This window comes from Lissotriton vulgaris, chromosome 1_2, assembly GCF_964263255.1.
Source record: "Lissotriton vulgaris chromosome 1_2, aLisVul1.2, whole genome shotgun sequence".
Lineage (NCBI taxonomy): Eukaryota > Metazoa > Chordata > Amphibia > Caudata > Salamandridae > Lissotriton > Lissotriton vulgaris.
In genome coordinates this window covers 87,195,826-87,217,552 of record NC_141686.1, presented here as the reverse complement: position 1 = coordinate 87,217,552, position 21,727 = coordinate 87,195,826, and the positions used below count along the sequence as shown (strand labels likewise).

The 21,727-nt window shown below is 43.6% G+C and overlaps 1 protein-coding gene across 1 annotated transcript in view; it reads left to right on the top strand.

Moving 5' to 3' along the window:
* LOC147733967 (voltage-dependent calcium channel subunit alpha-2/delta-4-like) overlaps nucleotides 1–21,727 on the top strand; it is a 961,982-nt gene that overhangs the window by 830,047 nt on the left and 110,208 nt on the right. Inside the window, exons 30-31 of the mRNA XM_086952873.1 lie at nucleotides 5,696–5,766; nucleotides 7,401–7,476. Coding sequence (XP_086808999.1) covers nucleotides 5,696–5,766; nucleotides 7,401–7,476 — 147 coding nt within the window. The remainder of the gene's footprint in view (nucleotides 1–5,695; nucleotides 5,767–7,400; nucleotides 7,477–21,727) is intronic.

Below are 21,727 nucleotides of genomic sequence, written 5' to 3'. Positions count from 1 at the left end.
AGCTTTGGAACACTTTTAATCCTGCGGTCCAGGGCCCTGTGTGAGGGAGACGGCAGACTAGTGCAATATCGGGTTTATGGTCTAACAAGGTCAGTAACGTCCTATACAAAGAAGCGTATAACTAAATAGTTAATACTTCACACATCTTCACATAACAACAGAAGATGTACACCGAATGCCAAAGTAGAACTGTGATTCAAATGAAACAAGACATAGGAACAAATACAACTTGTCGCAGTTCCCTGCTGAACACTGGAGTTTCCTACTGCACAAAGGTGGCACCAAGATTTTACATACTCTATCGCTCATGCAGCACCTAGGGCATACTCTGATACAACGTTCCACTTGTAAATGTAAACAAGACCACTAATAATCTAATCAGAATCTTTGTTCATTTTTCACAATTCCAAGATGGCATTCATGTGCTAAGCCAGTTATTACCATCCCAAGATTTTTAGGAGGAATTGGGGCCTGATTTATATTTTGGAGGAAGGCAAACATACTCCATTGCATGTGCCAAGATAATGGTCCACCCACTCGATTTAGATGTGGGCAGACCAAAGGTTTAATCACACGAAGTCTGCTCCATCTCTGAGGTTAATGAACTCCTCCGAGTAAGTAAGGGTGTCGGAGGCAGACCTGTATGTCCACCCACTTGATTCAGATGAGTGGAATTAGATGTCCGTTTTCACTGCCTGTTAATGCCAGGAAAACCCGAAGGTAAGGGGTAGTGAAAATGCTTACTTTGCCTCCTAAATGCCTTCTGTGAATACTGAAAGTCTTAAAGTTAGGATTTTTCTCAGTCTAGGAGTAGTAAAGTTAGGACTCCTAACTTTAGGACTCCTAAACTGAGAAAAATCCTAACTTTAAGGCTTTCGGTATTCACAGAAGGCATTTAGGAGTCCTTAAAGTTAGGACTCCTAACTTCTATGAATACCGAATTGAGTAAATGCCTTCTGTGAATACCAAAATGAGTAAGTGCCTTCTGTGAATACCAAAATGAGTAAGTGTCTTCTGTGAATATCAAAATGGTAGTAAGTTTAGGATTTTGTCTTAAGTTAGTTCTGTGAATCGGGCCCAGAACTCCTGGAAAACCTTTCAGTCCAAACCCTTTCTCCCTCTTCATTTTGTGTAGTGCGTTAGCCGTTTGTTTCTACCAGATCAAGTTATACAAATTGTGCTGTGGCAATGCCCTCAGACTCATCAAAATACACTGTTTGGTCCTTGTGATCACCAACACGGAAAAGTGGGTCAATAGCCCACTTGCTATATAATTCTGAAAAGTGAATGACCCGTTGATTGCATAAACTTAAGCACTCTGAATAAGAACACATGGGTAGACACACATTGATGACAATATCTTGCCAGTGGGCAGGGCCGGCTGTAGGGCGTTGCGGCCGGTGTCATTGCACCGGATGCTGACTTCTGGGGGCGCCGTGCTTGCAAGTATGTTATAGTTTTAAAAGCACCTGCTGCCGCGTTCTGTACGTCCAGCAATTTTCATACAATAAAAATGTCTAGATTACTCTGGTGATTAATGTTCTCCCTGGACTGAGAGAGGAGTTTTGTTAGTGGAAGTTTTGACTCAACCAAAAGCAGCGCAGTGGGTTAATATGCCTGATGCAAAGTACGTGTACCATGCAAATCACAAAATTAATATAATCTAAACAGGTCAGTGCTTTTGTCAGAGAGATCCTTTTGTTTCCTGTAGTGTACAAGTTAAAATTCTAATATACAACAGTGAGCTAATAGTTGTCAATAAAGTGCTGCTACCAAAATGCAGGGTACATATTACTAGAGCGCTATGCTTCCCACCCCCCCCAGCCTTTCATTGTTCTAACCTTGCAAAATAGGTTCATTTCGATTAAAAAAAAAAGAAAAAAAATTCAATTCTTATTATTAAATATAACCCCCAACTATGGTGGTATGTTTTAAATTTTGAGTTTATGCTTCTCCACACCAAGAACTCAAATTACACGGTCTACCAGTATGGATGACGTGACTCCTACACCTTGTTTTCCTATGTCTTTTGTAACATTCCGATACACTGATTTACACACATGTAATTGATTGTCTCTGTGTAATGTATGTGATTTAAAGTGCTCAGACACCCTACACTGGTATGAGCAGCGCTATAAGCATAATCAAATGCATCTCAGCGAGTGAGTGTTTATCGAGACCTGATGGGCACTGTTAAAGGGTGGTAGTGAGGGAATCTGTGGCGATGATGGTTGCTGGGAGGGCACCAATAAACAATGTTGCACAGGGCGCCACTAGCACTAAAGCCGGCCCTGCCAGTGGGTGTAGCCAAGTAGGTTTCCGTAATGGATCTAGTATCTACTTTCCATCATGTCGACCTTGATCCTGAGTCCTGACACAGCACATCTTTTGCCTCCTCTTGTGGGTTGTATTATTTCTGTGGGATGTCGGTCGGCTTGCCTTGGAGGCATCAGTGTTTGGTTAAATAACTGTTCACATCCTTCAAGACATCGCCAGGGCAGCTGATTTCTGAGATGTCATGCTCATTTTTAGGAAGATGAAGGGCACTCATGACAAAAGGACATATTTTTTTTAACAGACCACCAAGGACCGAGTAGCCTCATTTCTATGCTTGTCTGAGTTCAATTTGAGATTTATTTCTGATTTCACAGCCAAAACTAAATATTTGAAAGCGTTTGAAACTCAAGTCATTCAATGGAATGAGAAGCTTGAACGAATGTGAGAAGAGAAGCTGCTTATGTCTAAACGCTAAAACCGAGGTAGTGTTGTTCGAGAATCAGAGGCAGTGGGAGATTACAAAAGAAATCCAAAAGGTATTTTTGTGGAATAAAATGGTATCATTTATTTCAGCGTCTTCTTGTAGAGTTCATGCATTGGTATTGTTGGATTTTACGCTGTTTAGGAAGAAAGGAGATGGGGGAGTAGTGCATGTGTTTGCATCAGTTGGATTTATATGACAAGCTCACATTCTTTCTTTCACTGACCTACAACTGGCAAAAACGAGTTCTATAACAATTTGTACAAGGTACGACCGTGCTTTCTGTACAGATTTGAAGATAAAATCCACTGCGTTTGTTTTAAGCCCCACCCCATTCCCCTCTGCCTATGGGCAAGGCAGGATGTGGGCCAGTGGTTAGACTCCTTCCCCGTTCTTGGGCAAGATGCAGGAACTCCTCCACCCTTGAACAAGAGGTGGGGCATTTACTCATACCACACCCGCCACAGCTGGTTCCCTAGTTCCAGAGTCATCAGGTCTGGCCGTTATACAACGTCCTCTCCCCAGTACGTTTAAATAATAATGCAATTCCCAGGAAAATTAAGAGGGTTATTACAATGGCGGAGGGTCCGCCACTGCCATCCGTGCAGTGGCGGGACCTCCGCCATCAGACGAAGATTTTCCGCCCGCCAAATTAGGATGGCAGGGGGAATCGCACCGTGACTGTGGCAGGCGCAAAGACCCCCCGCCACGGATCCACCACCCACAGGCAGTTGTTCCAATTGCCTGGCGGACCGTCCAGATAGCGTAAAATGGTGGCAGTGCCTAGCAGGCACTGTACGCCAGATTACGATGCCGCAGCCAGCCTTTATGTGGTGGGTAAACCGCCATTGTTGAAAGGCTGACAGAGAATGCATTTGGGGGCCGAGTTGCGGGCCCCCCATGTGTTGGGGGGATGGTGCACTGTAGGGGTACCCATGGTTCCCCTTATATTTCACTGCACTAAGTGGCAGGCACTGCGTGGTGCATGCCACGTAGTGCAGTGAAAAGCACGATGTTTAGCAATGCAGTGAGTGCTCCAGCACCCACGACAATGTTAACCATGCACAATGCGACTGTCACAGTGGCGGTTGCATCGTAATCTGAGGTGCAGGACCACCGCGTTGCAGGTGGGCAGTCCCAGGCACTGCTACAGTGGTGGGCAGACTCGAGTCCGCCCGCCATCGTAATGACCCCTAAGTTAAAGGGACAATACTCTTATTGACGTGTGAAAGTACCTCCAGTACACACTAAAAATATAAGAGATTCACAAGTTAATGCACATTATCTCCCACAGCCAGCTTGATTACTGAACCTTGAAACCTAGCCACTAAGAGGTACAATTTCAAACATTTTGCTCTGGGTTAGCATCGCTAACCAGCACAATATGTTTTTTTACCATTTTACTTTCGAGCCAAAACTTGTTTTGCCTTGTAAAGTACCCTAAAAGTAATGCAAAGCAGCGCAAAACATTGCTTTGCGTTACTTAGCCCCAAGGGGGCAGTACATGGGTGGTACATGGGCGTTCCCAAGGCAATCACTCCAGCCTTTTGACGCAAAACCCTATCCACAAATATTTGTAGACAGGGTTTAGCACCAATAGTTAACGTCACCTGAAAGGAAGCATTAAGAGGAGAAATTTTTTAATTTCTCCTTTCTATTCCTAATTTACATGCGTGCTGCACTGTGCAGCACAGATAGAAAGTGGGGAAAATATTTGCACTTGTCTAGGCATAGATAGTATTTTGTACCGGAAGGATGACCTTGCTGTACAAAACCTATGCTAGACTCAGGCATGCACCACAGCACTATGGAGCTAAGTTGTTTGCATGCTGCACGGTCGTTGAAATCAGCGCCGGCGCTAGGGAGTAGATATGGTTCTCTCCTGCTCCCTCCCGGTCACGCAGTGGCAAGGCTAGCCCATGTGCCGCCCATGGTGGTTCCTGCGTTTGCTGCCCGCATGGGGAGCTGCTGGCGATTCCTGCGACGACTGCAGGTAAGATGGGGGGCGTTGGGTGGTGCTTGCGATTCCCGCGATGGCCGCAGGTAAGGGGGAAGCTGCCGCCCCCAAAACTTGTACCACCTGCCCCACCCCCCTTGCTACGCACATGCTGTCAAGCAATGCAGCGCAGCAATTTTGGCTGCTGCGCTGCATTGCATGTCTTATTTGAAAATCTGGCCCTAGTAGATGTCATCTTGGGTATACGCGGGATGCCAGACTTATCTGCTTCAAAGGAGCATTAGTTCAATAACTCAGACAATAACAGGAGTCAGAGCCTTAAGGGAGATTCATGCCTTCATGCCTTGTCTTTATGTATCTGGTTACATTTTTGCTTGTCTTTCTTTAGCGCACTTTAAAACATAGTAAGCTTGCATGCCATGTTCTTAGAGGTGTTTCATGCCTTGAGCAAACTGAATATTGTTGCCAGATAGTTATACGTGTTTGGAATTGTGCTCCATAATTACTCAATTCATCTTTAACTGAAAATTGCTGACTTTACACTGAGGACATTTCGAAAACGCCATTAACTATGGTCTTTTGTTGGCTAATATTTAGACACCATAAGTTGCTGCAGTTTTCATGTATGTAAGATTTGTTTAGACCTTATTAATTTGCTGGAAAATATGTGTATGTCATCTGCACCCTGCTCTCTTCTTTACGTTCTCTGTTTAAAATCCGCTCCTCTGTTCCCCTCCACCCTTCTCTCTCTCTCTCTCTCTCTCTGTCTGTCTGTCTCTCGCTCTCTGTCGCCCTCTCTCTCTCTGCCTCTCTCTCTCTCTCGGCCTCTCTCTCTCTCTCGATGCCATTCTGTGTCTCTTGAGCCTCTTGCTCGCTTTCTGTTTGTCCTTCCTTTGTTTCTTTGTCTCCCCGCTCTTCCTGCCGCCCCCCCCTGGGTGTCACTCGCTTGACTGTGCCCCTTTGTCTCTTTGTTTTCGCAGACCGCTAAATTCTTGGGTGAAGAGGACGGCTCTGTGATGACCCAGCTTCTCAACATGGGGATGTTCAAACAGTAAGGAGTGTGTATTTTTAGCCCCTCTCTCCTGGGCGCGCGACAAAGAGATGCTGCAGCCGAGGTGGCCTGCTGCTTGGAGCGTGCTCCCGTGCTCTATGCGTCACCCACGCCCTCCCCCGACCCTTTCTTTGCCTGCGAGTTACTGCAGTATCTTGGTGCTCCGACACTCTGCCAAAGTATGTAGAAATCAAGTTATCTATGAAGTGCTGAAAGTTGAGCTGGCTGATTCTATGCAACATCACTGTTGTCACATAAGTGATCTAAGGCACAGAGAAATAAAAAGATTGGCTTAGGATCACACATTTTGACCAGAAAGAAGCCAGTATTGTACCTCTGGTTTCCTAGTTCCAAGTCAATAATTTAGCTACTTGACTATAAATCTGTGTCTGGTGGTTTAGTGTACTAATGCATCCACTGAAGGGGCCTGTGTCTGACCTCATGGTCACAGGTTCAAATCCTGGTGGGTCCACTCGCCTTTCATCCTCTCAGGTCAAGAAAATTAGTAATGTTGAGTAACAATAAACATCTGTTATTCTCGCCAAGATATCCTTTGGTGAATGTGCGCTTTACAAATACACGTTATGTTATTGTATGGAAGCTTTATGTGTACTGTCTGGTGAAATATTTCATGCGAGCAAGATGATGTCCTTAGAAACTTCCCTCAATCCAACCAGGAAGGATTACTTCTGGCTCTCGTAAATTGTTGATGTCAGATAGGAAAGGGAGCAATAGAGGGTCCTTCAATAGTTTCATGTCAACATTAGAATATGTCGCTGAGTTCATAAATTCGATTTGTTGCACAGTGGCTTCAAGACTCTTCCTTATGGAGAGTTCTCAAGACTCTCTACTGTGTTGTGGCCCCCCACCCTGCATTGTACTCTCACACTTTGGCCAGATTGAGTATTCCTGATGACTTTGGTGGAAACCCACAACTGAAACTCCAAACGCCGTCGGTGGGCTTTGTGGATATCGACCAAATTCATAAGCACAGCGTAGGGCTGCAAAAATATTGAAGACCTGAAGATGAAGAAGTTATTATTATTATTTATGATAATTTAAGCTTGTATAGTGCAACAGGTACCCACACAGGGTTTCCCGGCACCTATGCCAAGTGGGGTGCGGTGAGTCAACTCACTGAAACAACCAGGTCTTCAGATGATTCCGAAATGCAGTGAATGAAGTAGCTCTTCCCAGTGAGGGCGGTAAAGCATTCCAAAGTTTAGGGCCCAGGTAAGCAAAAAAAGTCCGCCCATATGGGTCAGTTTAACTGGACAAAGGTTGAGATCCCTGGATCGTAGGACAGGAGCAGCTTGGTGAGATCTCACAATATCATAAAGGTGCTGCGGGGCGGTTTCGGATCTGGCTCTGTGCACTAAGCCTTGAATTGAATCCTTATCTCAACCTTAAGCCAGTGCAGCTCCTGCAAAAGCAAGGAGACTGATGTCCTTTGGGGGAGCCTGTGTAGCAGCCTGGCTTCTGTTTTTTTGACCAATTGCATGTTACCGCCTATCACTTCTTACCTTCATTGTACACATCTGCTGGGAGCGATAGGAGGTGGGGGTATCATTGGATGGCAGCAGCGCGTTGGATATGATGGTGCATTGATGTTTCTGTCTGCTCTCTTTCAACAGGGTGTCGCTGTTTGATTACCAGGCCATGTGCAAGGTGACGTATCACCACCACAGCGGCGCGCGGACCCTGCTTAACGTATGTATCACTGCAACTGTGTCACTTACAGACCGCTTGACTTAACGGTATCTGCGGAACTCTTTTAGGAAGCCTCCTGTGTTACCCAGCCACATTGAGCAAACAATGAACTTCAGTCCTAAACAATGACGTTTTGCAGGGTTGCCCAAAAATTCACAACCAAGTAGTCAAAGCAAGATTTGCTTCATTGCCAATATCAGACACTCCGCTGTCGACACACTGACATCTATGGCCCCATCAATGACTGACCAGTCTCTGGGACACCACTGTCTGCAGATCTATCTATCATTCGGCCTATTAGTTTCTAGCTACTTTCGGACACAGCAGTCTACAGACTGACATCCGCAGCTCCATCAATGTCTAAGCATTCTCTTACACACCGCAGTCTACATACTGACATCCGCAGCTCCATCAATGTCTAAGCATTCTCTTACACACCGCAGTCTACATACTGACATCCGCAGCTCCATCAATGTCTAAGCATTCTCTTACACACCGCAGTCTACAGACTGAGATCCGCAGCTCCATCAATGTCTAAGCAATCATTTACACACCGCAGTCTACATACTGACATCTGTGGCCTCATTAGTGCCTAATCTGCCCCTCACACACCACTATCTACAGACTGACATCTGAGACCTCATCAGTGTCTAACCGATCTCTGAAACACCACTGCCCACAGACTGACATCTTTTGCCCCAGCATCATCTAACTGCGCTGTACACAGATACTGAGTACTGTTTTGGAACTGCTATGTCAATCTAGTCTACCGACTTCCCAGTCTGGTCCTGCGCCATTGGTTACATTCAATCTCTTCTTTGGCCTGTGCTCGATGTACACCAAAGGGATGAGGGATTGCAAATCTTCTACTAACCCCCACCCATGGTAGGGTTTTTCTCTTTCTTCTCATACCAATGCTAACTGTCGGCAATGAAAGACCAACACCAAAATCACGTCTGCCCACCTTACTGCACACCTCACACGACCCAACATGAACTACCTCAGCGGTATCCTGTGATGATGACATTCACACTGGCAGTGTAGAGTAACCCTTTTTGTAAATGCAACTGGTACACAGATCTCCAATCAGACAGGGTTCTTCCTTTTCTTCCTTAAAAGACCAACTAACACTCCAGCATCACATAGTTCAACAGTGAGCATCTGAGACCCTCACATTCCAAGTTCTAGTGAGCCTCACGCTATATAAATGATTCTGATTGAAGGAACCACTTCCACCATTTTATAAGCAACCTACATTCACATTCAGGCTTCACACATACAGCCACACTCATGCACACCATAAGGCCATTCTACATAATGTGGTGTGAAACAGGAAGGAGAATATTACTGCAGTTGTACCACCCATTTGGAAATCTTGTTTGAAATACTATTAAACTGTACTCGAGTAAACACCATCATCAATGGATTGTGATCTTTCTAATCAAATAATTAACTTATGTATAGCCCACGCCTCTACCGGAACCTCTCTTTACTGCAAAAGGTGGCAACACAGAAAAATAAACACTGCTCTCGCACACAATAATATATCCAAGTACACGGACTGAGGTTATTAACAAGACTGCATGTTTGCTCAAAATGTTAAGATATGGTGTTCTATATTTGTGTTATATATATGTACATATATTGTTTTGTATATATGTGGTCACCACTGTGGCGTTATAGGGCCCGATTCACAGTACTAACTTAAGACAAAGTCCTAAACTTACTACTTTCGGTATTCACACAAAGGCATTTAGTAGTCTTAAGTTAGGATTTTGTCTTAAATTAGGATTTTGTACTAAATTAGTATTTTGTCTAAAGTTACGATTCTGTCTTAAGTTAGGATTTTGTCCTAAATTAGGATTTTGTCTTAAATAAGGATTTTGTCTTAAGTTAGGATTTTGTCCTGAATTAGGATTTTGTCTTAAATTAGGATTTTGTCTTAAATTAGGATTTGTTTTAAATTAAACTTACGTTTAACTTAAGTTTGTCTTAAGTTTAACTTAAGACAAAATCCTAATTTAAGACAAAAACCGTGCCATTCAACACTGCTTTCAACCACTCCTGCTCAGGCAGAGCCCCCTTCATAATGTCATTAACTAAACTAACACCACACACCATCTCAAGATCATCCATTATTTCAGGTGATTCTTCACTCCCCTCCAGTGGCAATCTAGACAGGCAATCAGCCACTTAATTGTTAGCACCTGCCACATATTCCAACTTGCAATTCTTGAACTCTATATCGTCATTTGGCAATGTGCAGGATAGCTCTTCTGCCCCCTTTCTTGGTGACAACACGCACTAGTAGTTTGTGATCCTTCCTCAAAACAAATTCCTTTCCCCAATAAAACAAAAAAAGTTTTTAAAAAATTGCACTCCCTAACACAAAAGCCAAAGCTTCTTTTTTTTATTGTATAATATGTGACTTCAGCTCCCTTAGAGTTATAGATGCGAAAGCAATTGTTTTGTCCTGCCCATTGCCTATTTTTTTGCATAAGCACTGTACCATTACATGCATTGGTGGAGATTATACACAAATCTTTGATGTCAAATGTTGTAAGAGAACGAGCTCTCACAATTTCCTTCTCAACCAACTAAAAATTAATTTCACATTCTTCGTCTCACACATACCTCACAATTTTAAGAGCCTCCGCAAGCATGCAGTTTTATCTGAGAAACTGTTAACAGATTTGGCATTATATTCTACCAAGCCAAGGAATGAGTGAAGCTGGTTTTTGTCCTTGGCACATTGTAGATGGCTTCTAGAATCTTCACTTTTGGTTCAACCCCCTTGGCTGACACATGATGACCGAAATAATCACACCTTCCTGGCAAAACTTACAGTATAAGTTAACCCACTAGCCTTAATGATCTCTAACACACACCACACTCTGTCGTCATGTTCCGCCTATGTCTCACCAAATATTAAGATGTTATCTTCAAAAACTTGACTTCATTGGTGTTCTTAAATAAATTGTTCATTAACCTTTGGAACACGGCTGATGCTGACGCCAGACCAAATGGCAGACATACATAGCTAAATGCTCCTATAGGAGTACTGAACGATATGAGGTATCTAGAATGCAAGCTCAACTCAACCTGATAATAAGCAGGGGTTATATCTAGAGGCGTGAAGAATCTAAAACCACCCAAAGTTGTCAGCATTTCTTTGATGTTTAGTAGGTGTTGGGCAGGGCTTTGTCGCCACTGAAAGGAAGCTCAAGCGTCTGTGAAGAGAGCAGATCATGTGCTATCCTGTCAGCTCAACATTCCAGCAGCAACTGCCAATAGAACCCCCAGATTCCATGCATGGAACAAAGAACCTTCATATCTCCCTACATTCCATCCCAACATGATCATTGGTCATTGACTGCGTGAAGACTCTTTGATGCAAAGGGTAAATAATGGGACACTGTTAACTTTCGCTACTGATGCCTCTGTGGAGGCAGGGGTGATGCATGCAGAACATGAAGCCGCAGCCAGAACTTTCTGAGTTCTGTGCGTAGCCTAGTGGTCGCTCGGGAAAAGGGACCAAGCCATAGAGCAGGGTCTTCAGCCAGAGACCACAAGCCATGGGCAAAAGCCAGGTCCTGCACCCAGAGTTTTCTGGGGACAGTTGAAGGCCAAGTCCAGGTGTCCCTAGAACTGAAGTTGAAGTTTGGGATGCAAGGCCTAAATGAAGGATCTGGCTGAAGCACAGGGACTGCAGTCAAATTCAGTTGACTAAGAGCTTTCTCATACTTATCTCTGAAAGTTTAGAAATCTCTGGTCGGAATTCAGTAAAGGCCAAAAAATTGTTTTTTTAGTAAACCTGCTCAGTACCAGGATACCCAGAGTGGGTTATAGCTCGTGCTGTATACATCTTCACCATCATCATTAGCTCAGCAACACTTCCACTCCATAGAGGGCCTCCCATACGGCCTAATGGGCAAAGTGGCCTTTGTGCAGTCATGCATAGTTTGAGGGGACATTATGATTACATTATTCACCGTAAATGCAATATATAAATGTCTTTAAAAAAATTGCAATATAACCATGAAGTCCTTTCAAATGGATCCGAAATTTCAATGTTTTTAGAACAAACACTCCTTTAACAAAGTGTTTTCAATGAATATACATATCTGTATCTCTGATCATTCCATGCTCTTGTGAATTTATAGAACACTAATTTATGTGGTATAAATGAAAAGATGACAATTTCAGCATCCAAGTTCTAAAAAAAGATCCAAGCCCTTCGCTTTGCTTCTACAGAGTGACACAGAAGATGTATGAAGATAGTAAAGGCTCTGTGAAAGCTGTGCAAGCAGTTTCGTTAGATCTCTTGATGGCTGTATAATGGCAAACAAAATTGATTTTAAACGTGTTTTGATGATGGGCTGTACACTGGTGCCAAAACCTTGGAATAAATGACTACAAAACTTTGAGTGCAAGAAAAGCTTAGCTGTATCATGCCATTCTGTGGTGGAAAACTATTAGGCCCCGAATGCACGAAAACATGAAGAAGTCCTTTGAGGGCAGGAAATACCTTGGTCTTATTCAGGAAAACACACATTCAGACATATTGTTTAAGTTTCTGCAGGTCAGAATGCATGGTCCAAGATTATCAGGCTTGGATCTGCAGCATCATCCTTTTCTACAAAACCAAAGAGCGGTGTGCCTAACTAGAGCAAGAGTCAGATGATCCTACCATGGGTTGAAGCAAAGGGCTCTGCAAGTCATTCTGACAGGATCAGGAGCGGCTGAATGGATGCCTAAGGTAATCCTACAAGTTTATTTAATCAAGTTCACCAGGATTCTCAAGTACATGGGAATCAGAGAGACACCATGACTCGGGCAGAAACAGACAAGATGGTCCTGAATGAGCCGCTTCATGTATGGTAAATCCTTCACTTTTTCCACAGTAATGGACTGAAGGCACCAGGAGGGCTTAGGTTGGTTCTCGACCTAAAAGGGTCAGTAAGTGAGTAAGAACCACTGTTGGACCGGACATCCTTGGCGTGGTTGTCCCCCAACTTTTGGCCTTCCATCCTCCTATTTTTGCTGTTTTTGTTTTTGCTGGCTTTAGGACTCTTCACACTTTACCACTGCTAACCAGTGCTAAAGTGCTTGTGCCCTCTTATTTAAAAATGGTAACATTTGCTTACACTCACTTGGCACAATTAATTTACTTATAAGACCCTAGTACAGTGGTACTGCATTTAAACTGCCATTTTGACATGGCAAAATAAGCCTTTTTATAGGCCTAAACCTTCCTTTTTAATACATATAAATCACACCTTGTGTAGGCCCTAAATATCCCAGAGGGCAGGGTACAGTGTAGTTAAAAAGTTGGACATGTACTTTTAAGCTTTACATGTCCTGGTAGTGAAAAACACTTACATACATTTTTCACTACTGCAAGGCCTAACTCTCCCATAGAATAACATTGGCCTGCCTAATTACATTTAATAAGTGCTAACCTTCAAGTGGTAGTGTCGAGTTTGGTGTCTAAAGATTTGTAATGTAATCAATCCCCTTTTTAATGGTATAGTCGGATTTTAAGTCATAATTCTGGTAATGCCACGCTTTCTTGTCCTAACCATTGGTGCCTCCATCCAGGGTGAAATGCCTAGGTGTAGCTGCACTTGGTCTTTGTGTATGGCTCCCAGAAGTGAGAGAAAGGAGAATAAGTGTTGCCAGGATGGGCCATCTCCGACTTGTTGAGGTGGGAGGCGATCTCACCTACCACACTTGCGCATCACAAAAGCTCTGCCTGGGCACACTCACAAAGGGTTTGACACTAATCTTTGTGACCCTGGACAGGCTGAGGTCACAGTAGGGAGGCAGCCTATGGGGGTGGAAACCTTCAGATCCTTCTCCTACTTCAAAGTAGGCAACAGGTATAAATGAGGTACCATCAGGCCCAAGTCTGGACCTATGGAAGACTCAAAAGGACTGCTGTGCAACTCTGCAAAAAGGGCTGCTACTCTGTTGCCCTGCTGCTTGATTGAGAAGGACTGGACGGAACTGCATCTTGAACCTAGGACCACCAGTGTGGCTCAAAGGGCTAGTTGGCCGTCCTCCTGATCAGATCCTCAGGGACAGTAAAGGCTCCAACCACCTTGAACCCAGCACATGGACTCTCTCTGTTGTGAGTCCTAACACCCCCTACCCCCCCCACCCCCTCAAGTGGTGCCACCCCAGTCTTGGACCCTTGGAAGTGGGCTTAAAAGTGCTCTGCAGGCCAGCAGTGGTCCTGTGGTCAGAACCAATGCAGTGCGATACAACTCCTCGCATCTGCACTTTGGATCCAATCCTCACATTGTAGCCCCCAGTCTCCTTGGAGATGCCACTGCGTGACACATCCTTGAGGCAGACCTTCACATTGCAATCCCCTCATTGAGAGTATCCTCAGCGATGACACAGAACTCAGCATTGCAGCCCCACAGCTTCTTCTGAACCACTGGTGCACGACACATTTGTGATGCAAGACTTCTCATCGAAATCCCCTCATTGGCAGCATCTTCGACAATGCACAAAACTCCACATCAATGCCCCCAAGCTCCTCAGAACTGCCTCTCATTGCAACGCATCTTCGTTTTGGGATCTCGCAGCTCTCTGCAACACGGGTTTAAGGTACTTTGTTCAGCTGGCCTAACAGGGTGCCTGTAAACAGCCATTTTCCCATCGCGATCGGCCTGAACTTGTGACTTTGTCCCAGTCTGGCGTGACCAGCAAACTACAGGTGGTGCTTTGTGCTTCCAGGTGCTATTTTTACTTAATACTTTGAAATTGCATACCTCCAGTTCTACTGATTGGATCTTTTTAGTTTGGTCTATTTTTCTTAATAGGTGTGGGATTTTTTCTTGTGTTGTGTTTTCACTTTATCACTGTCTGAAGTGCTGCCTAAATACTTTACACATTGCCTCCAAGTTAAGCCTGACTGCTTTTGTGCCAAGTTACCATAGGGCGTTAACCCCTTCGATGCTCATGACGGAACCGTTCCGTCATGAGCACATACATATTCAAGGAGTGGCAGCACAGGAGAAAAATCTCCATAGCAGCGATGAGGTTAAGCACAGGTTAATTTGAGGTTTGCTTGTGTTTCACCCTGAATTGTGGCTGCTACTTGAGTATGGTTTTATCCCCCTCAAACAGGAACCCAATTTCCAACAACCACTTATTCCAAGATGGAAATGCTTCAGGGGATCATGATATTAGCTTCTCCAGAGGACTGAATGATGGCATTAGATGTTCGAGATACCTCCGGTCCTAATCCAGTCAATCCGGCTCACTGAAAATGTCTTCAGTATATAGAAGTAGGACACCACTGTGCGTGTGTAAAATGTTAGTTTGATCTTACCTTTAGGGATGTTTACAAAGAGGATAAAGGCATCATATAAAACATATACATCTTAAAATAAAAATAATCAGTGGATGCAGAGCCAGCCAATTCAGCAGTGGCACATTTATTTATTCAACTGCAGATCTCTCCCTAAGCATAAAGTAGCCTTATTTACCTGTTTAGAGGGAATCCAGCCAGAAGCGCTCTTTTTAACTGAAACAGCTCAATAAAGACTGCACGCCAGATCTATCAGCTGCCCTTCCACCAGGCTATACAATTGCCAGATGTGACCGGGCTGGTAAGTTTCGGGGGAGGGGTTGTTTTCATTGTTTAAAAGAATCTACTCTGTAAGTTCACTCCAGGCTTATTTCCAGGCAGTGAAAGCCTGTCCTGTTATACACCATCAAGCTCTCCCATACTTATACAGTTTCAGGGTTGCTTCTCTATCGCCCACCTGGGGCAGCCACAGAGCTTGTGAAGACCATGCCAGATATACTGGCAGTCCACAGTCTCCAGACTGCTAACTCCTTGTTATTGGGCAATTTAAATATTCATTTTGAAGACAGCATGTACCCAGGCTGCCTTTTTTTCAACGGGACCTTTAGTTAACCCTTTTATCTCAGCTGGTTTCCTCTCCAATGCATAATCAGAGTCATAGTTTGGTCCCAATCATTGCGAAAAAATCCAAGATGGTAGTAAATCCCCATCTGCCAGTCATCTGGATGGATCATTACTGTCTCCCATTTACCATTCCAAAAGTAGGGGAGCCTACACCTAAAATGATATACTCCAAGACTACTCTGCGGTGGTCCAAATTGGATACAGCCAGTTGGGAACAGGTCCGACGTAATTCAGTCCCACACAGTATTGCAAAATAAAGATGTTACTACATCCTATTTAGGATTTAAAAATTAGATTGGTATGGCCTTGGATGAATTAATTCCGCTAAGAACCAGTAAGAAAGTTCTGGTGCGAGATAAAAATCAATGGTTCTCACAGGAGCTAAGACAGCAACAAAAAATGCTGGTTTTCACATTTGAGGTTAGGAAGAGAATACCTTTACCTCCTTTCGATGTTTTGTCTTCAATATTTAGGGTGCACAGCTTAGCATTTGCCACTGACACAGTGAAGTATGCGCTTGGGCTGTTATTCTTTATAAATGTTTCAAATAATGAAAATTTCACCACGGCTACTCACAACCAGCTCACGGTATTATCTGTGCAGCACTTTTTGAGTTGACAAGTCGATAGTACCAAGAAAAAGTTTCTTACTTAAATCTGGTTTGGCTTCATTCAAGAGAAGGCTGTCTGAAAAGCTTTATTTCATGGGCTTTGTGTAGACTTTTGTAAATAACGGCTACTGCTTGAAAGCATCAGCGCCGAATAAAGAATATAAAGGCTGTTTGAGCGCCTGGGTAAGTAGAGTGCACACAGAGGCTGCTGTTGGCATGTTGATCTAAAACCGGAAGTGCATCAGATGCTTCTACTTCCTGCCTGCTTGCAGAAGTTACACCCTGTAAAGCAGTAGGTTTAAGCGATGGTGTTACTGAGCACTATATTTTTGAAAATAGTTATGAAGCTTGGCAAATTGATCAATATAAACATGATAGATATTAAATAGGAATTTGTTTTCTGGTTTTATTTTGGAATATTTGCCTGTGTTGGTGTTTAATTATGATCAGTACAATTCAGGCATCAAAATGAGACATCCTTTATGTGTTCAGAAGCCCCATGTGAACTCACACGCATAATCCTGTAAGGGTTTTCTGGCAGGAAAATATCTTCCTAAAACCTGTCCATACAGTGAATTGCCCCCGAGAAGATTCGACAGGAAAGCTTAATCTGTTGCTTACTTCTCCCAACACCTGTCAGCCAAACCACAAGCATGGGTGGGTATTACAGACTCTTCTGGGACTGTGTTTAGCCCCACACAACACATCTTGTAGCTTGCATCATGGCGTGGACAGAAGCCATTTAATCTATTGGAGCATTTGCCATCAGATGGCGGATTGACGTAACTTGCTTTTTCTGATGCCTAAATATTTCTCCAGAAGTATTTTAGTGTCAGTGTCTGAGCAGCAGACTCTGGCAGACTGTGGCATGGAAAAATGAACAATGCTTTCCCTATGTTGACAGGTTACCCGATTGTTGGTTCAGAAGAGAGGTTCTAAGGACAAGAATTGTGGTAAACCTGTGTTATGTAAATAATGTGGTAAAAAGCTCAATGATTGCTAAGATGGGAAGATGTATTTGCACTTTGGGCTCTTCATGTGATTTGCTACATATTTTAATAGATTGCCAGAAGTTTCTTGATATTCGACTCATGTTTTTAAGACCGATTTTTAGTATATATAAGATTAAGTTTAGGGCTCAGGCTGTAATTTTGGTGACTGAAATGAGCCACTTAGATATTGCTGTTGCTATTGGGAAGTTAATGCAAAGAGTGAAGGCACTTCTTCTTAATGGGTTTAAATGAGTTTTTAACCCACCCAGATATAATTAATTAATGGAGGGTGTATTAATTGTATCGTATTTTAATATGTGTTTAGTGTATTTAAGATTATGTCATTTTAGATGTATTTTATTATATGTAATGTTTGAGGACCAAAGATCCAAATAAACTTAAATTAAACTTGAAAACTTGAGAATTGAAAGGACCGTGAATGAATCTCATTGCATTCAAGTCCAGCAGGGTAGACCAGAGGGTCCATTGCTTTTTTCCAGGTCCCCATCATGGAAAGTGAAAGCTCCTGTGGTCTCATGTCCCAAGGGGCCCCAATAAGTTTGATATCCCTTCCTTTTGTTCTTCCCGGTTCTGATGACGATTGAGAGGGCAATCAGGGGCCGTTGTTTTGTTTCTTCCAGGGTTCTCTGTGGATTCGAGCCCAGTTGCCCTGTTCTGTGTGGTTCATGGAGTAGGCAATTCAGTTCACATTTGCTCTTGATTACAGCCCATAAAACAATACTTCAAAGTACACAATAATGTCATATTGATTATTTATGTACTAAGAAGTTTAAGACAAAACTAGATATATATCCTGCGTAGTCCAGTTCTTCAATGTCTGCAGTGGCATTGTGGTTTTCATGCAAGAGGCTCAAGAAGAAAGGGTGCCTTGTTGCTTATGACCGGAATCTAATTATTTTTGTGGTCCTTACTGTCTGATTGTATTTCATTTTAACGTGGAAGGGTGTTGGTCGTAGTTACTGAAAAAGTGTGTGTTGCAAATGTTCGAGATTTAGTTGAAGTTGAGTTCTGACAAACAAACATCATTTTCTTTCAACGACATTTAATAAGCGTTTTGGTTGTTTGCATACTTTTGCTCTCAAAAAATGAAAGGTACTTCTTCTAAATAAGAACAAAATCATAGGCAGTAAGTAGTGTTAGTTCTCAGCAAATAATTTTGTATTTTCTATACAAATGTGATTGAAGCGGTTATCCGCAGTCAGAAGTCCCTTTGGGTGTTTTTCCTTCAAGGCTTAGTTGTTCATTTAGAAGCAGGCAGTTGTGGAGGCACCTGGGGCCCTGATGCCCATGGTCCTTACTACAGGGAACACGCATGAGCCTTCCACTGTACAAACAACAGACCCTGGGCTTGCCAGGAGGGTGCCTGCATCCTGCTATCAGTCTCTGCTCTGGAGGAATCCGCTGCACGCCAATTCACATCATCTTGTCATCATCTTCAAACAGTTCTCATATGCATGCACCCAGGCATGTCCAAAGTCATTGCTGTTCCCAGAAAAATAGGCATATAATATATATATATGTATTTATGGATGGATGGAAATCTTGTTTCTTTCTTTTTATTTTTTTTATTTTTTTATTGAGCAGAAGACAGTAACAAGAATACAGAAAAATACATTTGTACAAAAAACACTACTCCAGGGAGCATTCTAGCAATTAGAGCGAAAATCCATTAATTCATAGCATTCACCAATAGTCATTAATATACATTTTGGTGCCAACAGACAAGAAATGCATTATACAGAAAATACCAAGAACCGAATGCAGTCATTTTTCAATCACAGTTTAGCAGTTTAGCATTTTCCATAGTTAAAGTACAGGTAATGCAAACTGCAATAGTCCAGTCAAACCTATTTATGCAAGATCCCAGTGCAAGAGAAGTAATACCCTACCTGGCCTAGACTATAATCTTAATAAAGTGTCATGAGCTAAAGTGCTCAAGTGCTAAAGTGCTGAGATTCTAAAGTGCTATAGTGCTATGCACCATGTGCTAAAATGCTACTTGTTCAGTAAATAGTATTACTTTCTATAATTTGTACCTCTTGCATTCTTAATTTATTACAATTTAAAGTGCTATGTTGTAGTAGTGGACTCACTAATAATAAAATATTTCCAATTTTTTGTGAATTTTAGCGTTGACCCTACTCTTTTGGCAGAAGCCTCTTCAAAGATTTTCGTCCGTCTCATTTTGTTTACCCATGTAAAATAGGTTGGTACCTCCTCTGACCTCAATTTTGGAGGATTAGAGAACGGGCGACTAAAGTGCAGATTGCAGTATAAGTTTCTTCTCACTGGACAAATCCTTTCTCTTTGTTGAGATGCCAAACAAGGCGATTTCAGCTTCGGGTTCAATTACCTTGTTTATGGCCTGACTTATTGAAGGAAAGATATTACACCAAAAATCCTCCAATTTCGAGCATTTATAAAAAATATGCAGCCAATCGCCCCCCTCATGCCGCTGACATCTAAAGCATTTATTTTCTACTCCCGAAAAACGTTTACTTAAAGCTTTGGGATTAAAATAAGCAAACCAACGGGATAAAAACAACATCCTTTTAAAATTGGCCTCTCTGACAGACTTACTTCCTACCTCGGTGATCCGCTCCCACTCCTGCCTTGAAAAGGAGCAATTGGTTTCCTGAGATATGTTGGCCAGAATTCCACCAACTAAAGGAAAATCTTCATCCTTTCTAAGAAATGTATACCAATTCCCCAGTCCTGTTAATTTCACTTTATACAGGGCAGTAGCCTGGGGGATTGCCCCTGCCAATAGATTATATTTATGCATAAAGTTTATGATTTGAAGAAATTCCAGAAACACAGTTTTTAATTTATTATCAGACCTAGCCAGAACCTCTTGCCAAGTAATAAGCTTCCCTGAAGTAAAAAAAGAACCTAGATCCCCAAAACCTGCATCCATCCATTTTTGGAGATGCTCGAATGGATTTGAAGTCCCAAGCTCTTACACTCCTCTAATTTCAAGTAGTGCAAGCCACCACCCACTTCCTGTTTAAATATGCATTACAATGCAATGGTCTCGGCATTGTTAAAGTTAGAGCTATTGGCATTGCTCATGACATTTTTTTATTTATGTTTTTGTTTTTAAAACATAAATAAATGGCATTGTCATTTACAATGCCAATAGCTTAATCGCTCGCAAATGCGAGACCTATTTCATTTGTACCCACAAACACACAGAGCCACCCACACAGAGCCACCTACACACACACAGAGCCACCCACACACACACAGAGCCACCCACACATAGAGCCACCTACAAAAAACGCTACCCACACAGAGCCACACACACACACAGAGCCACACACACACACACACACACACACACACACACACACACACAGCCACACACACACATACACACAGAGCCACACACACAAACAGAGCCACACATAGACAGACAGAGCCACACACACAGAAAGACAGAGCCACACGCACAGACAGACAGAGCCACACACACAGACAGAGCCACACACACAGACAGAGCCCAAAACACACAGAGCCACACACACACAGAGCCCCACACACACACAGAGCCCCCCACACACCCACACAGAGCCCCCAACACACACACAGAGCCCCCCACACACACACACAGAGACCCACACACACACAGAGCCCCCCCCCACTCACACACACAGAGCCACACACACAGAGCCACATACAGGGAACAGAGGCCAGAAAAAACGCTCACAACGAGAGAACAGAGGCCAGAAAAAACACTCACAATGAGGAAACAGGGGGCAGGAAAGCAAGCACAACGAGGGAACAGGGGGCAGGAAAGCAAGCACAACGAGGGAACAGGGACGAGGGAACAGGGGGCAGGAAAGCAAGCACAACGAGGGAACAGGGGGCAGGAAAGCAAGCACAACGAGGCAACGGGCAGGAAAGCAAGCACAACGAGGGAACAGGGGGCAGGAAAGCAAGCACAACGAGGGGGCAGGAAAGCAAGCACAATGAGGGAACAGGAAAGCAAGCACAACGAGGGAACAGGGGGCAGGAAAGCAAGCACAACGAGGGAACAGGGGGCAGGAAAGCAAGCTCAACAAGGGAACAGTGCAAGCGTCAGCGATGCCCCTGGGTACATGCGTTTTATCATCAGAGAACAAACATCTGCTTGGGGGAAAGACATCAAATGCCAGGATGATGCCTTTAGACATCTTTTAAAGTGGCCCTCATGCCAGAGACCTTGCACACCCTGACAGATAGTACAGAACTGGCTGCAGAGCCCCGTGACTTCCTTCTAGTGTACTGGGACTTATTTATCTGCAAACAGAGAATGAACGGACTGGTAATGATCAGGACATGCGTAAATTTGCAGAGGAGTGCCATCAACCCACTGAGTTATCCCGTTACAGAAGCTTTGAATTCCACAATATAGCACAACAGTGGCAGGATGCATGACAAACACTACATTTCATAATTCTGCAAGCGGACACTAAAATGACCCCCAACCCCTTAAACTCAACTCAGCCCGCTCATGAATACAAACACTGGCAGAAAGCAGCCGGCTTACCGTACTGGAAGCTTAGGCGTGGGAGCAGCTCCTGGGCGGCTGCCGCCAGCCCCACCAGGCACTGCGTGTGTAAAGCGGGCATCAGCCAGCCCCGTGTTGCCCCCATGCCCTTGGCACCGGCCATGCTGTGCGAGTCCTCGCCGCCTTCC